This window comes from Danio aesculapii, chromosome 12 (assembly GCF_903798145.1).
Source record: "Danio aesculapii chromosome 12, fDanAes4.1, whole genome shotgun sequence".
Lineage (NCBI taxonomy): Eukaryota > Metazoa > Chordata > Actinopteri > Cypriniformes > Danionidae > Danio > Danio aesculapii.
In genome coordinates this window covers 1,808,646-1,827,917 of record NC_079446.1, presented here as the reverse complement: position 1 = coordinate 1,827,917, position 19,272 = coordinate 1,808,646, and the positions used below count along the sequence as shown (strand labels likewise).

Below are 19,272 nucleotides of genomic sequence, written 5' to 3'. Positions count from 1 at the left end.
ATGTAATATATATGTGGAATACTGTATAAACCAACCCAGACTCACATTTCTGGACAGCACCAAATATGTCCCTGGAGGTACGTTTTCAGATCTCAAATTTCTCTCGCGAGTGCCATTCGCACCTGCTGTTCTCGAGTAAATCCACCAGAGGCCGCTGTTGACTGACTGATCGACCGACCGACCGATGTCCCCACCCACCTTTCCCTAAACCCAACCGATTGTGTTTTCAAAAGCAATCCAGTTCTCACCCTGTTATTGTTAATTTTATGGCTTTTTTTTTTGCTTTACGGAACCGTTCTTTGCTGGACTCGAACCCCGTCATCGTGGTCAACTCCTCTCCATGCCTCAAGTCTGCAAATGTATGTGGCCAGCCACTGGGCAAACTAGTAACAGCAAAAAAGCTGTCCACGTGGAGGTAAGTGGTCAGCTGGTAGTGTAAAAAGTAACTGAAGCCGTATGTGGCGTCATACCGCACCGTAGCATTTATTTTTAAAAAGAAAGGCAGCATAAGTACCTCTGGCTATATAAATCGTGCTCTCCTGAAATGTATACGGGGGTACGTTTTGACATTGAGCCTGTGCTGGTGTAAATATTATCAAATAAATTATAAAATGACACATAGAGAGAAGTGATGTAATTTTAGAATTGTATAAATATAATAATTGTTAAAAAAAATTAATTAAAACTAAATAATGTAAACTATATTTTGCGGACGAAAGTGAAGAGGGTTGGGGAGCCGTGTGAGGAGGGGAATCTGTAAAATGAGGAGGTGGATCTGGCTGGCTATCTATCTATCCATCCATCCATCCATCCATCCATCCATCCATCTATCTATCTATATATATACACACACACACATACATACATATATATACATATACACATACATACATACATACATATATATATACACAATATTGGGCTAAATATGGGCAAAGTCAACACTGGTTTAACTTTTTCTATTAGATTTAAATGACACATTTTAACCAAATAGCTTTGGAAAAAGGTATTGGTTTGAATATGTCAACCTTTGACATAATTTTTTCCAGGTTTACAACAAAAACATTGCAATATAAAGCTTTTTTTCCCTTCTTTTTTATTTATTTTTTTAGAAAATTACAATTTGTTGCGATTAAATATTGGGGTTATTCCATGCACTCAATATTTCTTAACTCTTCTGAAGTTACAACATGTCTGAAAAAAAATGGCATCATTTATTTAATTAATTTAGGCACAAAAACCCTCTAAATGATCACTTTTTCAAAGAATTGTCATCAGTTGTTTACAGAATAAATAAAACAGTTTTAAATCAAACACAGCCATAAACCAAGTTAAATAATCACTTATATGCAGGAGCCGACTTAACCAATAAGGGAATTAGGGGGCCCCAACCAATGCCAAGAAGCCTATACAGTCCCAACACATGCACTATAGGTGAATTGATTAACTAAATTGGCAGTAGTGTATGAGTGTGTGCGTGTAAATGAGTGTGTATGGGTGTTTCCCATGTGTGTAAAACATATGCTGAAATAGCTGGCGGTTCATTCTGCTGTGGTGACCCCTAATGAATAAAAGGACTGTGCCGAAGGAAAATGAATGAATGTTGTGAAATCTGTTTAAGATTTTAATGTTATTACTTGCTTTCAAAAACGGGGGACCCCATGAATAGTGGAACGTTCCATTGGTAGTGTGCATGCAAATATTAAAATCTAACCACAATTATGGCTAATTAGCTGTACATGGTAAGTTTGTGAATTTGTTTTTTATTCGTGAACTTATTGCATTTAATTTTACAGTATATAAAAGGTTCCACTTTATATTAACATGCAGTTTATTTACAAATCAGTGAAACAAATCTACAGAGAAAACAATATCTGTAAAGAGAATGTTTTGAGCTTTAATGCTTGGGCCCCATACGTGGAATTGCTTAGGGCCCATTAATCAGTAAGTCTGCCCTTGCTTATATGAAATGTGAGACTAAAATTCTAGTCCTGGTTGTTTGTTTTTCTGTTCTTAATGCATTTCATTTGCCATCAATCCTTTTGAATGCAGTTTTAAACAACAACAACTGTCCTCCAGTTCAGCTGTCACTTTTATAGCGCTGATGACCCACGGTTTCATTCAACCTTTGGCTTTGAGCCTTAAAAAACACCCTTTAAAACTTCTCTAATCATCTATCATCAGTATTATCACAGTGTCTATGAACTTTAATTGGACCCCTGGGAACCACATGTCAAGCTTGCTTTATAATGTATAGTTCTGTCACATATCAGGAATATAATGAATAGGTTAGTTCGTCTCTCGAGACACTGATTCATGAGCATATGGGCTTTATTAAAATCACAACAGGAGCTTAGATAGGATAAGAAGAGGATTCAAGTGTTTAATTTGGCATTTGTCTCATTTCTTTACAGATGAATGTTGTTAAAATGGGTTATTTTTAAGGCAGGAAACTGACAATGGGATTGACTTTTTTCCCTGTAGTGAGATTGATCTAATTCTTAAATAAATGTAGGGCGGGGCTTGATTTTGTTTATTGTTTATTTTGTTGATTTTGTTTATTTATTGGATGGTTGGTTGGTTGTGGTTTGCTATTGGATGGAATTTGAGGACTGTGCGGATATTATAATAAGCACTGCAATATTGCAAAATGAAGAATTTCCTATTTTATTTCATAAATAATTCATAAATACATTATAATAAGCACTGCAATATTGTTAAATGAAGAATTTCCCATTTAGATTTCATAAATAATTCATAAATACATTATAATAACCACTTATATATTGTTAAATGAAGAATTTCCCGTTTATATTTCATAAATAATTCATAAATACATTATAATAAGCACTGCAATATTGTTAAATGAAGAATTTCACATTTATATTTCATAAATAATTTATAAATACATTATAATAACCACTGCAATATTGCAAAATAAAGAATTTCCCATTTATATTTCATAAATAATTCATAAATACATTATAATAACCACTGCAATATTGTTAAATGAAGAATTTCCCATTTATATTTCATCAATAATTCATAAATACATTATAATAAGCACTGCAATATTGTTAAATTAAGAATTTCCCATTTATATTTCATAAATAATTCATAAATACATTATAATAACCACTGCAATATTGTTAAATGAAGAATTTCCCATTTATATTTCATCAATAATTCATAAATACATTATAATAAGCACTGCAATATTGTTAAATTAAGAATTTCCCATTTATATTTCATAAATAATTCATAAATACATTATAATAACCACTGCAATATTGTTAAATGAAGAATTTCCCATTTATATTTCATCAATAATTCATAAATACATTATAATAACCACTGCAATATTGCAAAATGAAGAATTTCACATTTATATTTCCTAAACAATTTATAAATACATTATAATAACCACTGCAATATTTAAAAATATATATTTTATTTGCAATTTTTTATTTCATGGTGACTTAAAAAAAAAGTATTTATCAGATGTATTTTATAATTAGATTTTATTTAGTTTTGTACTTTTTAAGGAAAATGTATAAAAAGACGAATAGACTATTATAGAATATTATACGATTTACAAAAATTCACCGCAACAGATCAATTACTATAGTTGTTGTGTTACCATAGCAACTACAGAATCACCACAACAGATCGATTGCTATAGTTGTTGTGTTACCATAGCAATTACAGAATCGCCACAACAGATTAAATACTATAGTTCTTGTGTTACCATAGCAACTTTAGAATCGCCACAACAGATTAATAACTATAGTTGTTGTGTGACCATAGCAACTATAGAATAAACACAACAGATTATTAACTATAGTATTTGTTCCCATAACAACTATAGAATCGCCACAACAGATTAATTACTATAGCAACTATAGAATCGCCACAACAGATTAATTACCATAGCAACTATAGAATCGCCACAACAGTACTTACTATGAATTGCTATAGTGTTTTTTATGTGGGTATCCAGTTAAATCAATCATTTTGACTTGATTTACACTTCTTTTTCAAGTGGCGTCTGTTTATTGTCATTGCCACAGTTTACCTTTCATCAAGGCTTTTCCTGACTGATCTGCCATTGACCTTTAACCCCATATATTCTCAGTTTCGGCTCTTGTTGACTAAGCACTGTCAGAGGTGAAGGCCCACTAGTGTGTTCACTTCTTATCTTCGTTCAAGAAGGAGGATTTCAGTGCTCTTAAAGGGATCCTGTTATGCTTTTTGTAACTTAAAATGTTAGTTAGCATGTTTTGCGCTTAAAAAAAAGATCTACAAATTTACAGATCTCAAAGATGGCTCTAAATGGGAGGATATGGTTTTAAAAAATTGACCACAGTGTCGTTTTTTAGACTCTGTGGTGTCAAATTTTTTTGCTTCATTAGAGTTCAGTGTGTCATCAGGAGCCACAGGGATTGATCTGGACTGAATTGTGTGTCTTTATTTAATCTCAAAAATGGGTAACCATTCACTTTCATTATACGATTCACCAAGGACCATGATTTGAACTAAAAAAATTATTGTAATGTTTCACTAAATAATCAAAAAGTCACCTATATCATGGATGGTCTGAGGATGAGTAAATCATTTTTGGGTGAACTATCCCTTTAAAGCAGGGGTGCCCAAACTTTTTCGTATGAAGGGCCAAATAACAAATATCCATATCCATATACCAAAACTATATTACAATAATGTTTCCATGGATAATTTCCTAATTTATTTCATAATATTTCAAAATAAATAGAAAACATTACTTTAAATAGTATTAACTAATACAGCATAACTTTAAATTATAACTTATTGCAATAAAAACATAAACAATCAAATGTATAGCAGTGGAGTTCAATGCTGAACACACTAATCAAGCAGAATCTGCCTTTGACTTGGTTTGCTTACCAAAGTCTCTGCAGTGCCAGGTGAACAGTGTGTACATTTAAACAAAATAAAAACATTAAAACAAACAAGGGGTTACATTAGATTTGAAAAGACAATCTCGAAACATCCCCATCGTACTCCCTCTCTTTTCAAATGGGATGGCGGGCCATATCTGAGGTTAGGTTGGCCAACTTTGGCCCGCAGACCCTTGTTTAGACATCTCTGCTTTAAAGGAACACACTACCTTTTTTATTTGAAATGGTCTAGAGAGTTTAACAGTGGACTTGAACTATTTTTCAATACGTTCAGTCAATTTCTTATTCTGGCTAGGTCCCTTTTAGCTTAACATAGTGAATTGAATCGAATTTGACCATTGGCATTTACTGCTAAATTTTCCAAACAAGAGTTTTGATAATATTCCTACGTAATAGTCGAACTTAAATATTCCTACGCTCGAGCTTTATATGTAATCAAACCTATGGAAAATTAAAAAAGGCCAATTTTCTAGGCCAATATTGCAATATTGTGTCAAGGTGCCCTCTGAAACCACTTGTTCTCCTGCACGGCGTAATATCACTTCGCCGGTGCAGGTATACTGTATATAGCAGCAGCGTTTTCTAATAATATTAGCCTAGAACATTTTTCAAGGGTTTTATTGCATGTAAAGTGACGCCACCAGAACAAGAAATCAGCTGAACATATTTAAAAAACGGTTCAAGTCAAGTGTTTAATTCTAGGAGACTAGTGAAATGATCCTTTTTTAAAAGACGAAGGAGTGTTAACTAACTATAACTTAACTGACAGATCTTGCGGCTTTGACAATGGAGCGTGGGCATGCTGAGACAGCTTCCAAGCTGTTCACCAATCACAACCAACAAATAACAAATCAAAACACTTTTGTTTTTTCAGAAGGCGGGCCTTCATCAAACCTAGAACTAATGTAGTCATTTGTGCCAGACAGGGCAGAAATTTATTGTAATTAAGTAGAAATCAACACATTTTTCAAACCAGCCTGGTTTATGTTTAAAAATCTTTATTCGTTTAAAAGTCGCCATGAAATACAAATTTACGCTTCTGTTGGCTGATGGCATCCATTGACTTCTGTAGTAGAAAGTATAATTACTACACTGTAAAACCCAACAGTCAACTTTATCATTTGAAAAGTTTTGAACTCAGTGTTGAAGGTAATGAGGTCATTAAATACCTCATTACTTCAACTTAAATGGAGTAAGTTCACAGTTCTCATATAGATTAATTATCAAACTCAATATAGATACATTTTTACAAACTCAAATGGTTTGTAGCAATCTGTTTCCTTAAACGATTTGAGTTGACTTAACTTATTGGGTTTTACAGTACTCAATTGGCTTGAGTTCTCTTCATTTATTGGGTTTTACTGTGCTCAAATTGCTTCGTTTACGCAAATGGATTAAGTTCAAAGTACTCATTAAGATTAGTTTTGAACTTAAATGGTTTGTTGCAATCGGTTTCCTCAATTGGTTTGAGTTAGCTTAACTTATTGGGTTTTACAGTACTCAGTCGGTTTAAGTTCTCTTCATGTATTGGGTTTTACTGTGCTCAAATTGCTTCGTGTACCCAAATGGATTAAGTTCAAAGTACTCATTGAGATTAGCTTTTGATCTTAAATGGTTTGTTGCAATCGGTTTCCTCAAATGGTTTGAGTTAGCTTAACTTATTGGGTTTTACAGTGTATGGAAGTCAATGGGTGCCATCAGCCAGCTTTCTTTAAAATATCTTATTTTGTGTTCAACAACTACATTTTGAACAAGTGAAGGGTGAGTGAATGATGATTTCATTTCTGGGTGAACTGTCCCTTTAAGGCAGTTTTAACTAGCGTATATTGACTGTAGTTTTTTTATCTAGAAGATTTTGGGGTCATATTGCAATATATTCTCTTATCTAAAGTGTCCCTAAATGCTCAGGACCGATTTTTCTGTCGATTTGGAATCTGTTATATTGTTGTTTGTTGCTTTTGTATCTTTAAGAAACACACCCTTGTGAATGCAAATTGTTCCAGCGTTGACGTAGTCATCTGTTTGACCAGTCAGTCAAGGTCAGCTTCAGCACTTAGTGGATTTGGAACAGATTCAAAAGTGAAATAGATTTGAACTCATGCACTCGCCTGTGAGCAAACATGGTAGTACGCGCACTACAGCAGACTGCAGGGATTGTCTGGGTCAACATCTTCGGTTTATGCTGCCTGATGGGTGACTGTCACCTGGCAAACAATCCCAGATATGAGCATCCACAAAGACTTAAGACACACAGAGGCTGCATTCCGGTTCAGTTTTTTATTCCCTTCACTTGCTAGCTTCCCTCCGTCCCATTCCCTAGGATGTGCGTCATTGATTACGTTACGCAAGTGTCCACTACTGGTGGAACATCTGAATGGCTTTATATGTAATGCTATAAAGTATTAGTGCAGTGGGAACTACGCTGTTGTGGCGTCACAATCGGATTGCATTTTGGGATGTACAGGTGCTAGAGTGAACAAAATGAATCCCTCGTTCACCTGATGTAGTAGAAGGGACTTCAAAATGGCATTGGGAATTCCTCTGAGGAAACAAGGGAGGGGAAGTTTGTGAGTGTGTGTCTAAAAGTGGACTGGAACACAGCCTTAACCGTGCATAGTAAAGTACAGTGGTAGAATAAGCCCTGCCTTTTATATAAAGAGTCAATCACCAATTTGTAAAGTCAATGTATCGCTGCCGATGCGTGCATTAGTGTATTTTTAGTGCATCTCAGAAGTATTTTCCTTATTTACACTGTTAACAATTTCCTGTGTAATCTACAGTAACAGCAAAAATACTGTATTTACATTTACGATACTATTTATCTTGCTGTATATGTATTTACAGAATTTTATGCATATAAATACTGTAAAATATACAGTAATTTTCACAATGCAACTTTAGAATACCGTAACATACTGCATAACTGTGCTACAGTAAAATACAGTTCATTTTACAGTTAAATATGGTGTCATTTCCAAAAATCTTCAACAGTATACAATTTTAGGGATTTAAAAAAGTATTGGATAAAACATTATACTTTCCTGTCATCTGTTTAACGCAAAATAAGATATTTTGAAGAATGCTGATGGCACCCATTGCCTACTGTAATATGAAAAATAATTACTATGGAAGTCAATGGATGCCATCAGCATTTTTCAAAATATCTTATATTGAGCTCAACAGAAGAAAGAAACTAATATGTTGAGCCAAGCCAACCAGCTAATCAGAGGTGAATCACAGCATTATATACATTGATTTAAGGCAATGAAATGTATGAAAAAATAATTAAGACTTATAACTTAAAGAGGGAAAGATCTAAAATTTTAGGATGCATCGCCAACAAAGGAAAAACTATTCATCTGAAGTTGTTTGTAGAATCTATAGAAACAACACATTTCAAGAGTATACACTTTTATATTCAAATAATTCATTTGTAATTCAATTTATTCGCTGTACTTTTTGGGACAAGCCAAAAATCCCATTGGTCCTTTTTTGCAACTGTCACTCACTGATTGGTGGAATTTTTCTGTATAGCATTATGGGTAATGTAGTTTTTCCTGCATAAAAATGTAAACAAGATTGGTTTACTCACTCATTCACTTTCCTCAGGCTTATTTCCTGCTTTATCAGGGATCACCACAGAGGAATGAACCACCAATTACTCTGGCATATGCCTTACACTGCCAATCCCCTTCCATCTGCAATCCACAAAGCATATTAAACCAATTAACAACTTCAGAGATCACAACAATCAATCTTTTTTAGCAATAAAGTTTATCCATAGTGTATTTTCCACACACTGTTAAAAAATAAAAGCTGAAATTGGGTGTTTTTAGCACAGAACAACCCATTTTTAGTTCCCCAAACAACCCTTCATGTATGCATCTAAAAAACCTTATTCCACTATAATGACTTTCTCTGCAATGTAAAGGTTTGATGTAAATGTTAAAAGTTCATCATGGAGCCACTGATGCCAAAAAAGAACCTTTATTTTTAAGAGTCTATGGGGAAAATGAATGGAGTTTTTACTGCGCTCTCTCCGAAGCTCCAGTTGCCATAGAAGCAATGTGTGCTTAAGGGTTGCACATGGTCATTGGCTGGCCCAGCCTGAATTATGAGCTTCATTTGAAGCTATGAGCACAAGAAACCAAATTCACGGGTTAGCTCAAGTAAGAATTTGTAGGTGATTTAAAAATATTTTAAAGCAGGGATGTCAAACTCAGTTCCTGGAGGGCCACAGCTCTGCAGTTTAGTTCCAACCCTGCCCCAATACACTTACCTGTAAGTCTCAAACAAGCCTGAAGGATTCAATTATTTTGATATAAACTGTGCAGAGCTGCGGCCCTCCAGGAACTGAGTTTGACGCTTGTGTTTTAAAGATATAGTCCACCCTAAAATGAAAATGTACTGACTTTTTATTATTTACAAGTGGTTCCAAACCTTTATGAGTATCTTTATTTTGTTAAACATTTAGAAGAAAGCTGAAAACTGGTAATACAATGGAAGTGAATGGTTATCTTTTGTCAAAGTATAATATTTTTATAGTTCAAAAGAAGGAAAACTCAGGTTTGTAACAAGTGAACAGTGAGTAAATGATGACAATTCAGTTTTGGGTGTGCTTTTAAGTAGCCTAATATTTGAGATTTTAGATGAGCCCATTCAAGGACTTCACAAAATGGATTCCTGGAAGTGTTGCAAATTTGACCACCAAGTAAACAGACTTTCCTTGAAAGGGATGTAGGTACCAATTAACAAAAATGGCAGATTTGAGGGTTCCTGTAGCCACCAGATGGTTGGTTATGCTAACAAAAACATGTTCCAGATTTTTCTAACAGCTCGTTTTCAATTAAAAGTGCAAGTATTGAGTTGAACAAGAAGTCATGTTTCCATAGCGTCGCTTTTATTCCTCATGAACGTGATTCCACATGAATTCACATGCGTTTATTTTAATCTAATCTAATTTTAAACGTTGTTGAGGATTCACATAAATAATTATTTTGACCCCTGACATACTCCCGTGTGCTTATCAAGACCACACAGCAAAAACAACTGAATATAGCCTTTCACGTCGTGTAGATTAATGCATGTCGTTCGGTATAAAGGAGGGAGGGTGGAAAGCGCGCGCTCGATCGGCTGATCAGTAGCTCCATCTGCACGCAGCGCGGGAAGCTGCAGTCTGATGTTACCTCACTGATAGTATCCCGCTCTAACTGAAAACACCAAAGGAATTCGAATGTCGCGTTCCAAAAATTCGTTTCCGTGACTTCAAACAGAGCTTTTTGAAGTTTGGAATGCGTCGTTCGATTTTTTTGAATATCTTCCGGAGAACTAACGGTCATTTGTTATCTGAGGAGAACTGCCGGTGTCCTGACGCACAGACGGACACGCGCGCGCGGGCTTATCAGGAGGTGTCAAATAATACTGTCGCGTATTCTTACTCGGATTTCGCACTCGCTCGCACACTTTTGGGGTAATATTATGGTGGTCGATGGAAGTATGTGAAGCTGTCATATTCCAGGAATGGATCTCCAGAGGTGTCCCATAACTACAGGTAAATCACTGAAGTGAAAGAGCCTCCAGTGCTCGTCTTTCACGACATTTTAATTAACGTGTCAGCATCTTATGTATGATTATCTTAACTTTTTTATGCGTAAACTAACAGTGAATACGTGTATTTATATGTATTGGGTTATTAATAGCATGTTTAGGTATTAAATAGCTGGCAGATAATGTCAAAAAAAAAAAGATTTGTTTCTCGTATTTGTTTCAGATTTGTTTGTATAAATTAATTGCTGTTGTTATAATAATCATATTATTAATATGTAATGCTAATAATATAATACTAATCATAAATTATTTGTTCGTTTTTTACAAGCTGGAAATCTTAAAGTACAGCCACTGTAAAAAATTAATTAATAAATAAATAAATAATAATTAAAAGACCACTAGACAATTCTCAGCTTCTCTAAATTTACAATTTACAGCTATATTTGAGTAAAATATACGTTTTATGTTGTTGTTTTAATCTGTAAACTACTGATGGCATTTCTTAATTTAATTTTTTTTTTTGTTAAATAAATGTTGTCATTTAGAGATTTTCTTTGTTTAATTTTTGCATTAAATAGCAAAATCTGAGACTCTGAGACGTCTATTCATTTTCAGACAGCACAATACCAATGTCCTAACGTCAGAATAGTTTATAAATTAGTATTTGCTGGAATAACCCTGATTTTCCTTTTAAATCACAACAAATTAACACATCTATTTTAATTTGTTTATTTATTTCTAATTTAATATTATTATTTTTTACAATAGGTGTACTTTAATATTTCCAGCTTGTAATTGACATGTCCAAATGAACAAGTTACTGATGATTAGTAGTATTTTATTAGCATTACATATTAATAATATGATTATTATAGCAGCAACAATCCTGACCAATTGTCATGCTACATTAAAAAATGCTCTTAAATGACATTTGTTATTGAAATCTGGAAATATTCTCAGAGCTTTGCAGCATAAAACAAACATTAATATGTGCTCAAATCCTTCCAAATAAATCCAGTGAATTCTGAGAATTGTTAAGCAAATGTGCTGAGAATTGACTCCACAGCTGAATACAGTGCACGTAGAAAGAAATGTGGGATATTGACTGCTTAATTGCTTATGAAAATACATTTTCTGGATCTGTCATTCAAGTGTAAACTCAAGTGTGTGATTTAATCTCAGCCGGGCTTCGGTGCTGATGTCCTTTCTCAGTTTAAGATGCTGTGATAGTGTGTGGGATGCAGACACGATTTGGATGGATCTGTTTAATCTGAGCGGCAGAAACAACGCGGCAGTACTTCACTTTTAAATTAATTCATTCATCTGGATGAGCTGTAGCTACAGCGATATGAAGCTTGCATCATCTGTTAGATGGTCTCTGCGAGATCGAATATGCCTGCTGTTTGCTCTATGAAGATCAATTAAACCAATATTTGCTAGGGCAAAAGTCAATGAGCTGTAGAAACCAGACAGACAAGGTAAAGTCCTTGTTTATCCAAAGTTGCAGATCAAACCTGTAAGCAATATTGGATATCTAGCAGCGTGTGACCTTATTGCGGGGCAAGTAAAACATATGTCACTGGATCCATAATCAGTTTTGATGTTTACTTTTAGTTACCTAATACATTTTGGAGTGAACTACTTTCCATTTTGACCACATGAATATACTATTGAAATTATTCACACTCCTGTGATTTTCTTTTTCTTTTTCAATATATTTCCTAAATGATGTTGAACAGATTCAGGAAATTTTCACAGTATTTCCTATAATATTTTTTCTTCTGGAGAAAGTCTTATTTGTTTTATTTTGGCTAGAATAAAAGCAGTTTTTAACTTTTAAAACCAACTTTAAGGTCAATATTATTAGCCCCCTTAAGCAATATTAGTTTTAGATTGTCTACAGAATAAACCACTGTTATACAATGACTTGCCTAATTAACCTAACTTTGACCTAATTACCCTAGTTAAGCCTTTAAATGTCACTTTAAGCTGAATACTAGTCAAATATCTAGTCTAATATTTTGTGCAAAGATAAAAGAAATCAGTTATTAAAACTATTATGTCCAGCATTGTGTTAAAAAAATGTAGTTTCACAAACTAATTTTCAGTTGAGCAAGTGATATGATTGACTGCAGCTGGCCACCCATCTACATTCACTAGTTAGCCAATCAGATTAATCCAAACTCACTATAAGTAGCCTAGCTAGAACTACTCCCTTACCTTCGTTTTCCGAAGAACCCCCCCATCCACCCTTTCTCCTCTACCACAGGGAGCTCTCGAGAACCACCTGATCTTGTTCTCCCCTTACATGCTCTATTGACCAGGTGGGAGCCCTGGGCTCAACCATCTCCGAGCTCAGGGTTCTCTCCCGGGTCAGCATGCCAAACCTGCTAACATTTCTCAAACAATATCCAAGTGTGAACTTGGGGAAATTTGGGAAAAATATAAACAAATACAAATTTAACAGGAGGGCTATTAGTTCTGATTCAGGTATATGTATAGATTTATTTATTAGTGTAAATCCAGTCTGCTCATCTCTCACGATATGCAAATATATATCTGATGATTAGAATGTTTCTTTTTCACTCCAAATAACAATTATTATTTAATTTTCATAGTTGCTCAAGCCAAATATTTTATCCCATGATTACATTTTGTACATGTGTGGTGTTCTTTCATTCATTTTGTTTTCGGCTTAGTCCCTTTATTAATTCAGGATCACCACAGCGGAATGAACCGCCAACTTATCCAGCACATATTTCACGCAGCGAATGCCCTTCCAGCCGTAACCTATGTCTGGGAAATATCCATACACACTCACTCACACTCATACACTACGGACAATTTAGCCTACACAATTCACCTCTATTGCATGTGTTTGGACTGTGGGGGAAACCGGAGCACCGGGAGGAAACCCACGCAAACGCAGGGAGAACATGCAAACTCCACACAAAAACGCCAACTGACCCAGCCGAGGCTCGAACCAGCAAACTTCTTGCTGTGAGGCAACAGCACTACCTTCTGCGCCACCTCATGTGTGTTGCTTTACTCCCAAATGTTTAGGTTAATCCCATTTAGGGGGCGCCAATAAATACACACATTTACATGACCTGACGTGTTGTTTTTTTCACCTCAAATGGATCCTCTAGTATACTCTAGGTATGAATTCAAGCTTGGAATATAACTGAACTCTCATTTCAGTCTAACATGCAAATCAGTGCGTTTATTCTCCCACTTGGTTAGTTTTTACTTTAGTTTGAGACCCATAAAACGCAGATTTATCTCAAGCATGAGTTTGGTTGTGAACTCAAATCTCAAATAAATCCACACAGATTTCATATTAAACTGCAGACTCTCTCTATATTCACAAACATGTTCCTGGTGAATAAACCCTGTCAAAACACACACATGGATAAATGTGGCATGAATAAAAAAATCTGGTAAATGTTTTGTTTTTTCACCCTAGATTGCAATGGCTATTTAAAATTCGTGGTTGCTTAAGCATTTATTCCCCTTTTTTCATGTGTGCGGATTCATTCATTCATTAATTTTCCTTTGGCTTAGTCCCTCATTTATCAGGCGTCTCCACTGTGGAATGAACCGCCAACTATTGAAGCATACGTTTCACACAGCGAATGACCTTCCAGCCACAACCCAGCACTGGAAAACTCATACACTCTCACATTTACACTCATAAACTACGGCCAATTGTGTATACCCAATTCACTTATACAGCATGTGTATGGCTGTGGGGGAAACCAGAGCACCCAGAAGAAACCCACACCAGCTCCATACAGAACCACCCACTGGACTCGAACCAGCGACCTTCTTGCTGTGAAGTGACAGTGCTAACCATTGAGCCACTGTGCCGCCCAATTTCCTCACATACTTTGGACTTAATCTTATTTAGGGGCACAAACCACCGCACACATGTACACTTGAGGCAACAAATCTTGTATTCACCCAGGGTTCTCCAGGGTACATGTCTTAAATATCAAAACAAAAGGTGTTAATAGTCTTAAATTCGCTTATATATTGTATTGTAAGCCTTAAATCAGTTTAAAGGGGTCTTAATTTTCCTTTGTCCATGTAAAGCTATCCAAATGGGACAACCTCCACCCAATCACCAACAATCCATCTCAATAAAACTATTTAACAAAGCTTTATAGAATATATCTGGTGAAGACACTGACCTGGATCGATGTGCATACAGTTAGTTTATAGACATTTACATTGTTATCTTTTCCGCTGTCCTATTAGACAAAATCCTTAAAGTTTAGCCATGTTTAAGTCTGAAATTTCATGCTTTATAATCTTAAAAAGGTCTTAAATGTCTTCAATTTGACTTGGTGAAACCTGCAAAAACCCTTTTACCTCAAAAGCATGAAGTGACCAGGCGAAAGTACTTCTATGGATCATCTAGTACAGTGTTTCTCAACCACGTTCCTTGAGGACCACCAGCACTGCATGTTTTGGATGTCTCCTTTGTCACACCCATTACAGGTCTTTCTGTCTCTGCTGATCTGAATCAGGTGTGTTTGGTTAAGGAGACATGGAAAATGTGCAGAGCAGGAACGTAGTTGAGAACCGCTGATCTAGTACTCTTCAGGTTTTCAATTTTGAAGTATTACTGAACGCTCAATGTAATCTTAAACATTTAAACATGCAAATCAGGGCTACAGATCCTCATTTATTGATTTCATGTAAGACCGGACGCAGCCATTAAAATCTTATTGAATTGAAATTTACAGTCTTATTTGCGTCCATTCATATTTAGCTGTAAAAACAGCTCTTTATATGCTGCTTGATGTTGCCAACAAGTATTTTTAATTAAATAACTTAGATTTTTGTGTATTGTAATAAACTAATTAAAGAATATTAATTGTTACGATGACAATAAAGAGTCTATTCTATACTAATCAACTGTAAGTCCTAAAACAAGTGCAAAAGAGAGTATTCAGCATTGCATAATGAGTTGAATACTGAATAATGAAAGCAAACAAGCCATATTTATCAAAAAGTTTGGTTGCTAACACAAATCTTCTTGTGTTTATAAATCCACACAGGTTTCATATTAAACTGCAGACTGCTCTCTCTTCACAAGGCTTTTCCTGGCGAATAAACACCGCCAAAATGGACACATGGACGTTTATGCCCAATTCCAACCTGTCCCTCCCCGACCGCCTGCTCAATGACAGTTTTTTCCCCGGGAATGAGTCTGACTTTGGTCTGGAGATTTACCCTCCCAATGGCACTCACCCTGGCTTTGACCACACCGGTTCGGTGGTCATCACATTTGTGTACTTCGTAGTCTGCGCAGTGGGACTCTGTGGGAACGCGCTGGTGATTTACGTCATCCTACGCTACGCCAAAATGAAGACAGTCACGAATATCTACATCTTAAACCTGGCGGTGGCGGATGTGCTGTGCATGCTGAGCTTGCCATTCATTGCCATTCAGCTCTCGCTTCTCCATTGGCCTTTTGGAGCTGCTATCTGCCGTGTCGTCCTAACCGTGGATTCAATGAACCAATTCACCAGTATCTTCTTTCTGACGGTCATGAGCTTTGATCGATACCTTGCCGTAGTGCATCCAATCAAATCCACCAAATGGCGAAAGCCACGAATGGCCAAAACCATTAGTTTAGGCATGTGGAGTGTATCTCTCCTGGTCAACCTACCGATTATGATCTACAGCGGGGTGAATGCTAAAAAAAACGAAGCCAGGACGTGTACCATGTTGTGGCCGGAGCCGCAAAACACCTATTACACCGCTTTCATATTCTACACATTCTTCCTGGGGTTTTTCTTGCCACTGATAGTCATTTCAATGTGCTACCTGCTTATCGTGATAAAAGTGAAGTCCTCTGGCATGCGAGTGGGATCCACTAAAAGAAAGCGATCTGAGCGGAAGGTCACCCGGATGGTGTCTATTGTTGTGGTGGTGTTTGTCCTCTGCTGGCTGCCTTTTTACGTCTTCAATGTTACGTCTGTGACTGGAACCGTTCCTACAACACCTGTGCTTAAGAGCACATTTGACTTTGTGGTGGTTTTGGGTTACGCCAACAGTTGCGCCAATCCCATCCTCTACGCATTCCTGTCGGACAACTTTAAGAAGAGTTTCCAAAATGTGTTGTGTCTGAAAAGAGTCGGGGGGTTGGATGAGATCGACCGAAGTGACAGTCGACAGGACAGGACTCGAATGGTCAACGATATCATGACGGAAACGCATAACGCCGCGCTGCTCAATGGAGATCTGCAGACAAGCATCTGAGGAGATTATGTCTTAGACAATAACAAATGACCTGTTAGAAACTCTCATCTGCAGGTGAGATTTATTGTATTTAAAGATCAATGTTTATTTGGCCGGCCACCCAAACCACGTGAGCAATTCCATGCAAATGTCAACCTTGGCATGAAAATAGCCAAATTAGCGAACATTTTTCGTGCAGGTTTGTCTTTTACAGAACTGTAAAAGCTTTGTCAATGTTTTCAAACTATTATATTTGATTTACCAAAGTCAAACAAGTGGCAATTTCACATCCGTCACATCTATAATGGAGAGATGTCACATCCATAACCAAGCTTTTTCCCTCATAAATGTCAATAAAATAAAATCCATCATGTTTGTTCTGTGGAAAGCCAACTCTTATCCTCTTGATTAGCGTAATTTCTTTTGGGTTGTGCAGTTTAATTCACAGAATTTCTACAAAGTATGTTGTATACTGTAAACCAGGGGTCACCAAACTTGTTCCTGGAGTGCCGGTGTCCTGCAGATTTTAGCTCCAACTGTAATCAAACACACCTGAACAAGCTAATCAAGGTCTTACTAGGTATACTTGAAACATCCAGGCAGGTGTCTTGAGCCAAGTTGGAGCTAAATCCTGCAGGGACACCGGCCCTCCAGGACTGAGATTGGTGACCCCTGCTGTAAACTCACTAACTTTTTTGGTCACATCATAACGCATGTTTATTTCCCTCAATTAAAATATAAAAATATGTTCTAGGGTAGTCGCGATACTGGAATTTGGTACCATTTGGTACTGAAATTTTAAAAAACGTCCATTTACAATTAACATTTGAGAGCGTTCCTAAACAGCGCTGATTGGCCATTGTGTTCACAAGCTCAACAGAAATGTCAATGATTGGCTGTGAAGGTCATCAGTTCAGCGAACTCACCACCGTTTACTGAGATACAGACCACAGATACAGGGGCACTGGAGTGTTTTAAAGTCACGTCAATTTGTTGGTTTGTCTATAAGCTGACATATGAGCGATCCGCTGAAGAATCGTGGCTTTAAAACGCTCCAGTGTCCCTGTATCTGTGGTTACACTCAGTAAACAGCGGTGAGTTCGGTGAACTGATGACCTTCACGGCCAATCACAGTCATTTCTGTTGAGCACGTGAACACAATGTCAAAACAGCGCTGTTTAAGAACGGCCTCAAATGTTAACAGGTAATGGACGTTTTTAAAATTTTAGTACTGATTGGTACCGAATTCCAGTATTGTGACAACTAGGGTTGGGCGATGTCGACCAATTAGGCATCGTACGATGTCTAATGTCAAACATAACGATGGAAGATGGCATCGTCATCATATTATGAATAATTAATTCATAACAAATTAATTATTTGTAGCCTACTGTTTCAACTACCTGACCTGCAAGGTCTTAGTTCTACCCATAACCAAATCATAAATAATTAAAGATAAGTGACACACAAATGACCACCTGCCAATCACTTTATTTGCGGGACTCTAGCATGAATAGGCAGAGTGATCAGTGTCGTTATAATGGCGTCTACAAACTTGGTTGGTAAAAAAGGTGCACAACCAACAGGAACCAACCGACAGTATCTGACGTTTTCGCTAAATAAAATAAGTACAAGCGTGAAAGCGAAAGATTGAAGCAGTGTACTGACCCGCTTACTGCCTGGAGCTCAGACGAGTGTATGACAATGTCTTGGTCTGTGTGTGGTCATGAGATGTGCATTTTCAGCTGTATAGTGTGGACGGAGGGCTGTTCAGAAACGCTTGGTGAATCGCCAGTGTGGACATGGATCGTTTTAAAAAGACGTAGTAGTGTTAACGGGCCCTCAGTGTGTGTTTTTTTCGAGAGCAGGTTTGCGACAGGGGTGGGGCGGAGGATCGCGATTCTGGCTTAGCATCGTGATGTCTATTAGTCATCGGCGATGGACGATGGCATAGTCTATCGACCCAAACCTAGTGACAACCCTAATATGTTCACAGATTGATCTCACAACTCTGTGGTGAGTTGCTTTGGAAAATATAAACAGATGTTTCAATAATGATTCTAACATATACTCTCCATGTGAATTTATATCTTGAGATTTTACCTCAAATGTCACAACACTGGAATTGCTCATGTCAGTTTGGGTTTCTGATCGGTGCATTGTAAGCGATGAGGATCGAATGTCATTTATTGTAAATAACTCTGAATTGGTGTTAATATTGTGTGTTTATTCAATCACTTCAGTGCCAAACTTCTCTTTAGTGCCAATTCAAGATCGTGGCCCTCATTAGGTAAACATTATTTTATTCTCTCAAGCCTTCTGTGGAAAAACAAGGCCAAGATATGCTTGTTAAAAGCCTCTTAATATTATTATTCAAGGCTTTTTGTGTGTGCGTGTGTGATGTTGTATGCAAGATTAGTGTGTGATACTTTTGACAGGATATTTTTAAACGCATGCATCAATGAATATTCCTCCAAGTCTAAAAGATGTACATTTCTGTGGCCTATTTATTTGTTGTTTGTTTTGTGAATGATGG

General features: G+C 36.5%; 1 protein-coding gene across 1 annotated transcript; it reads left to right on the top strand.

Annotated features, from left to right (window-relative positions):
* The first annotated feature begins 10,111 nt into the window (after positions 1–10,111).
* sstr2a (somatostatin receptor 2a) lies at positions 10,112–17,599 on the top strand. Its single transcript, XM_056469399.1, has 2 exons — positions 10,112–10,488; positions 15,551–17,599. The coding sequence occupies exon 2, from the start codon at positions 15,618–15,620 to the stop codon at positions 16,755–16,757; it is 1,140 nt and encodes a 379-aa protein (XP_056325374.1). The 5' UTR covers positions 10,112–10,488; positions 15,551–15,617; the 3' UTR covers positions 16,758–17,599.
* The last annotated feature ends 1,673 nt before the right edge of the window (positions 17,600–19,272 follow it).

Excerpts from the sequence above, each read along its gene's own strand:
- sstr2a (XM_056469399.1), top strand. The coding sequence starts at position 15,618 with ATGGACACATGGACGTTTATGCCCAATTCCAACCTGTCCCTCCCCGAC.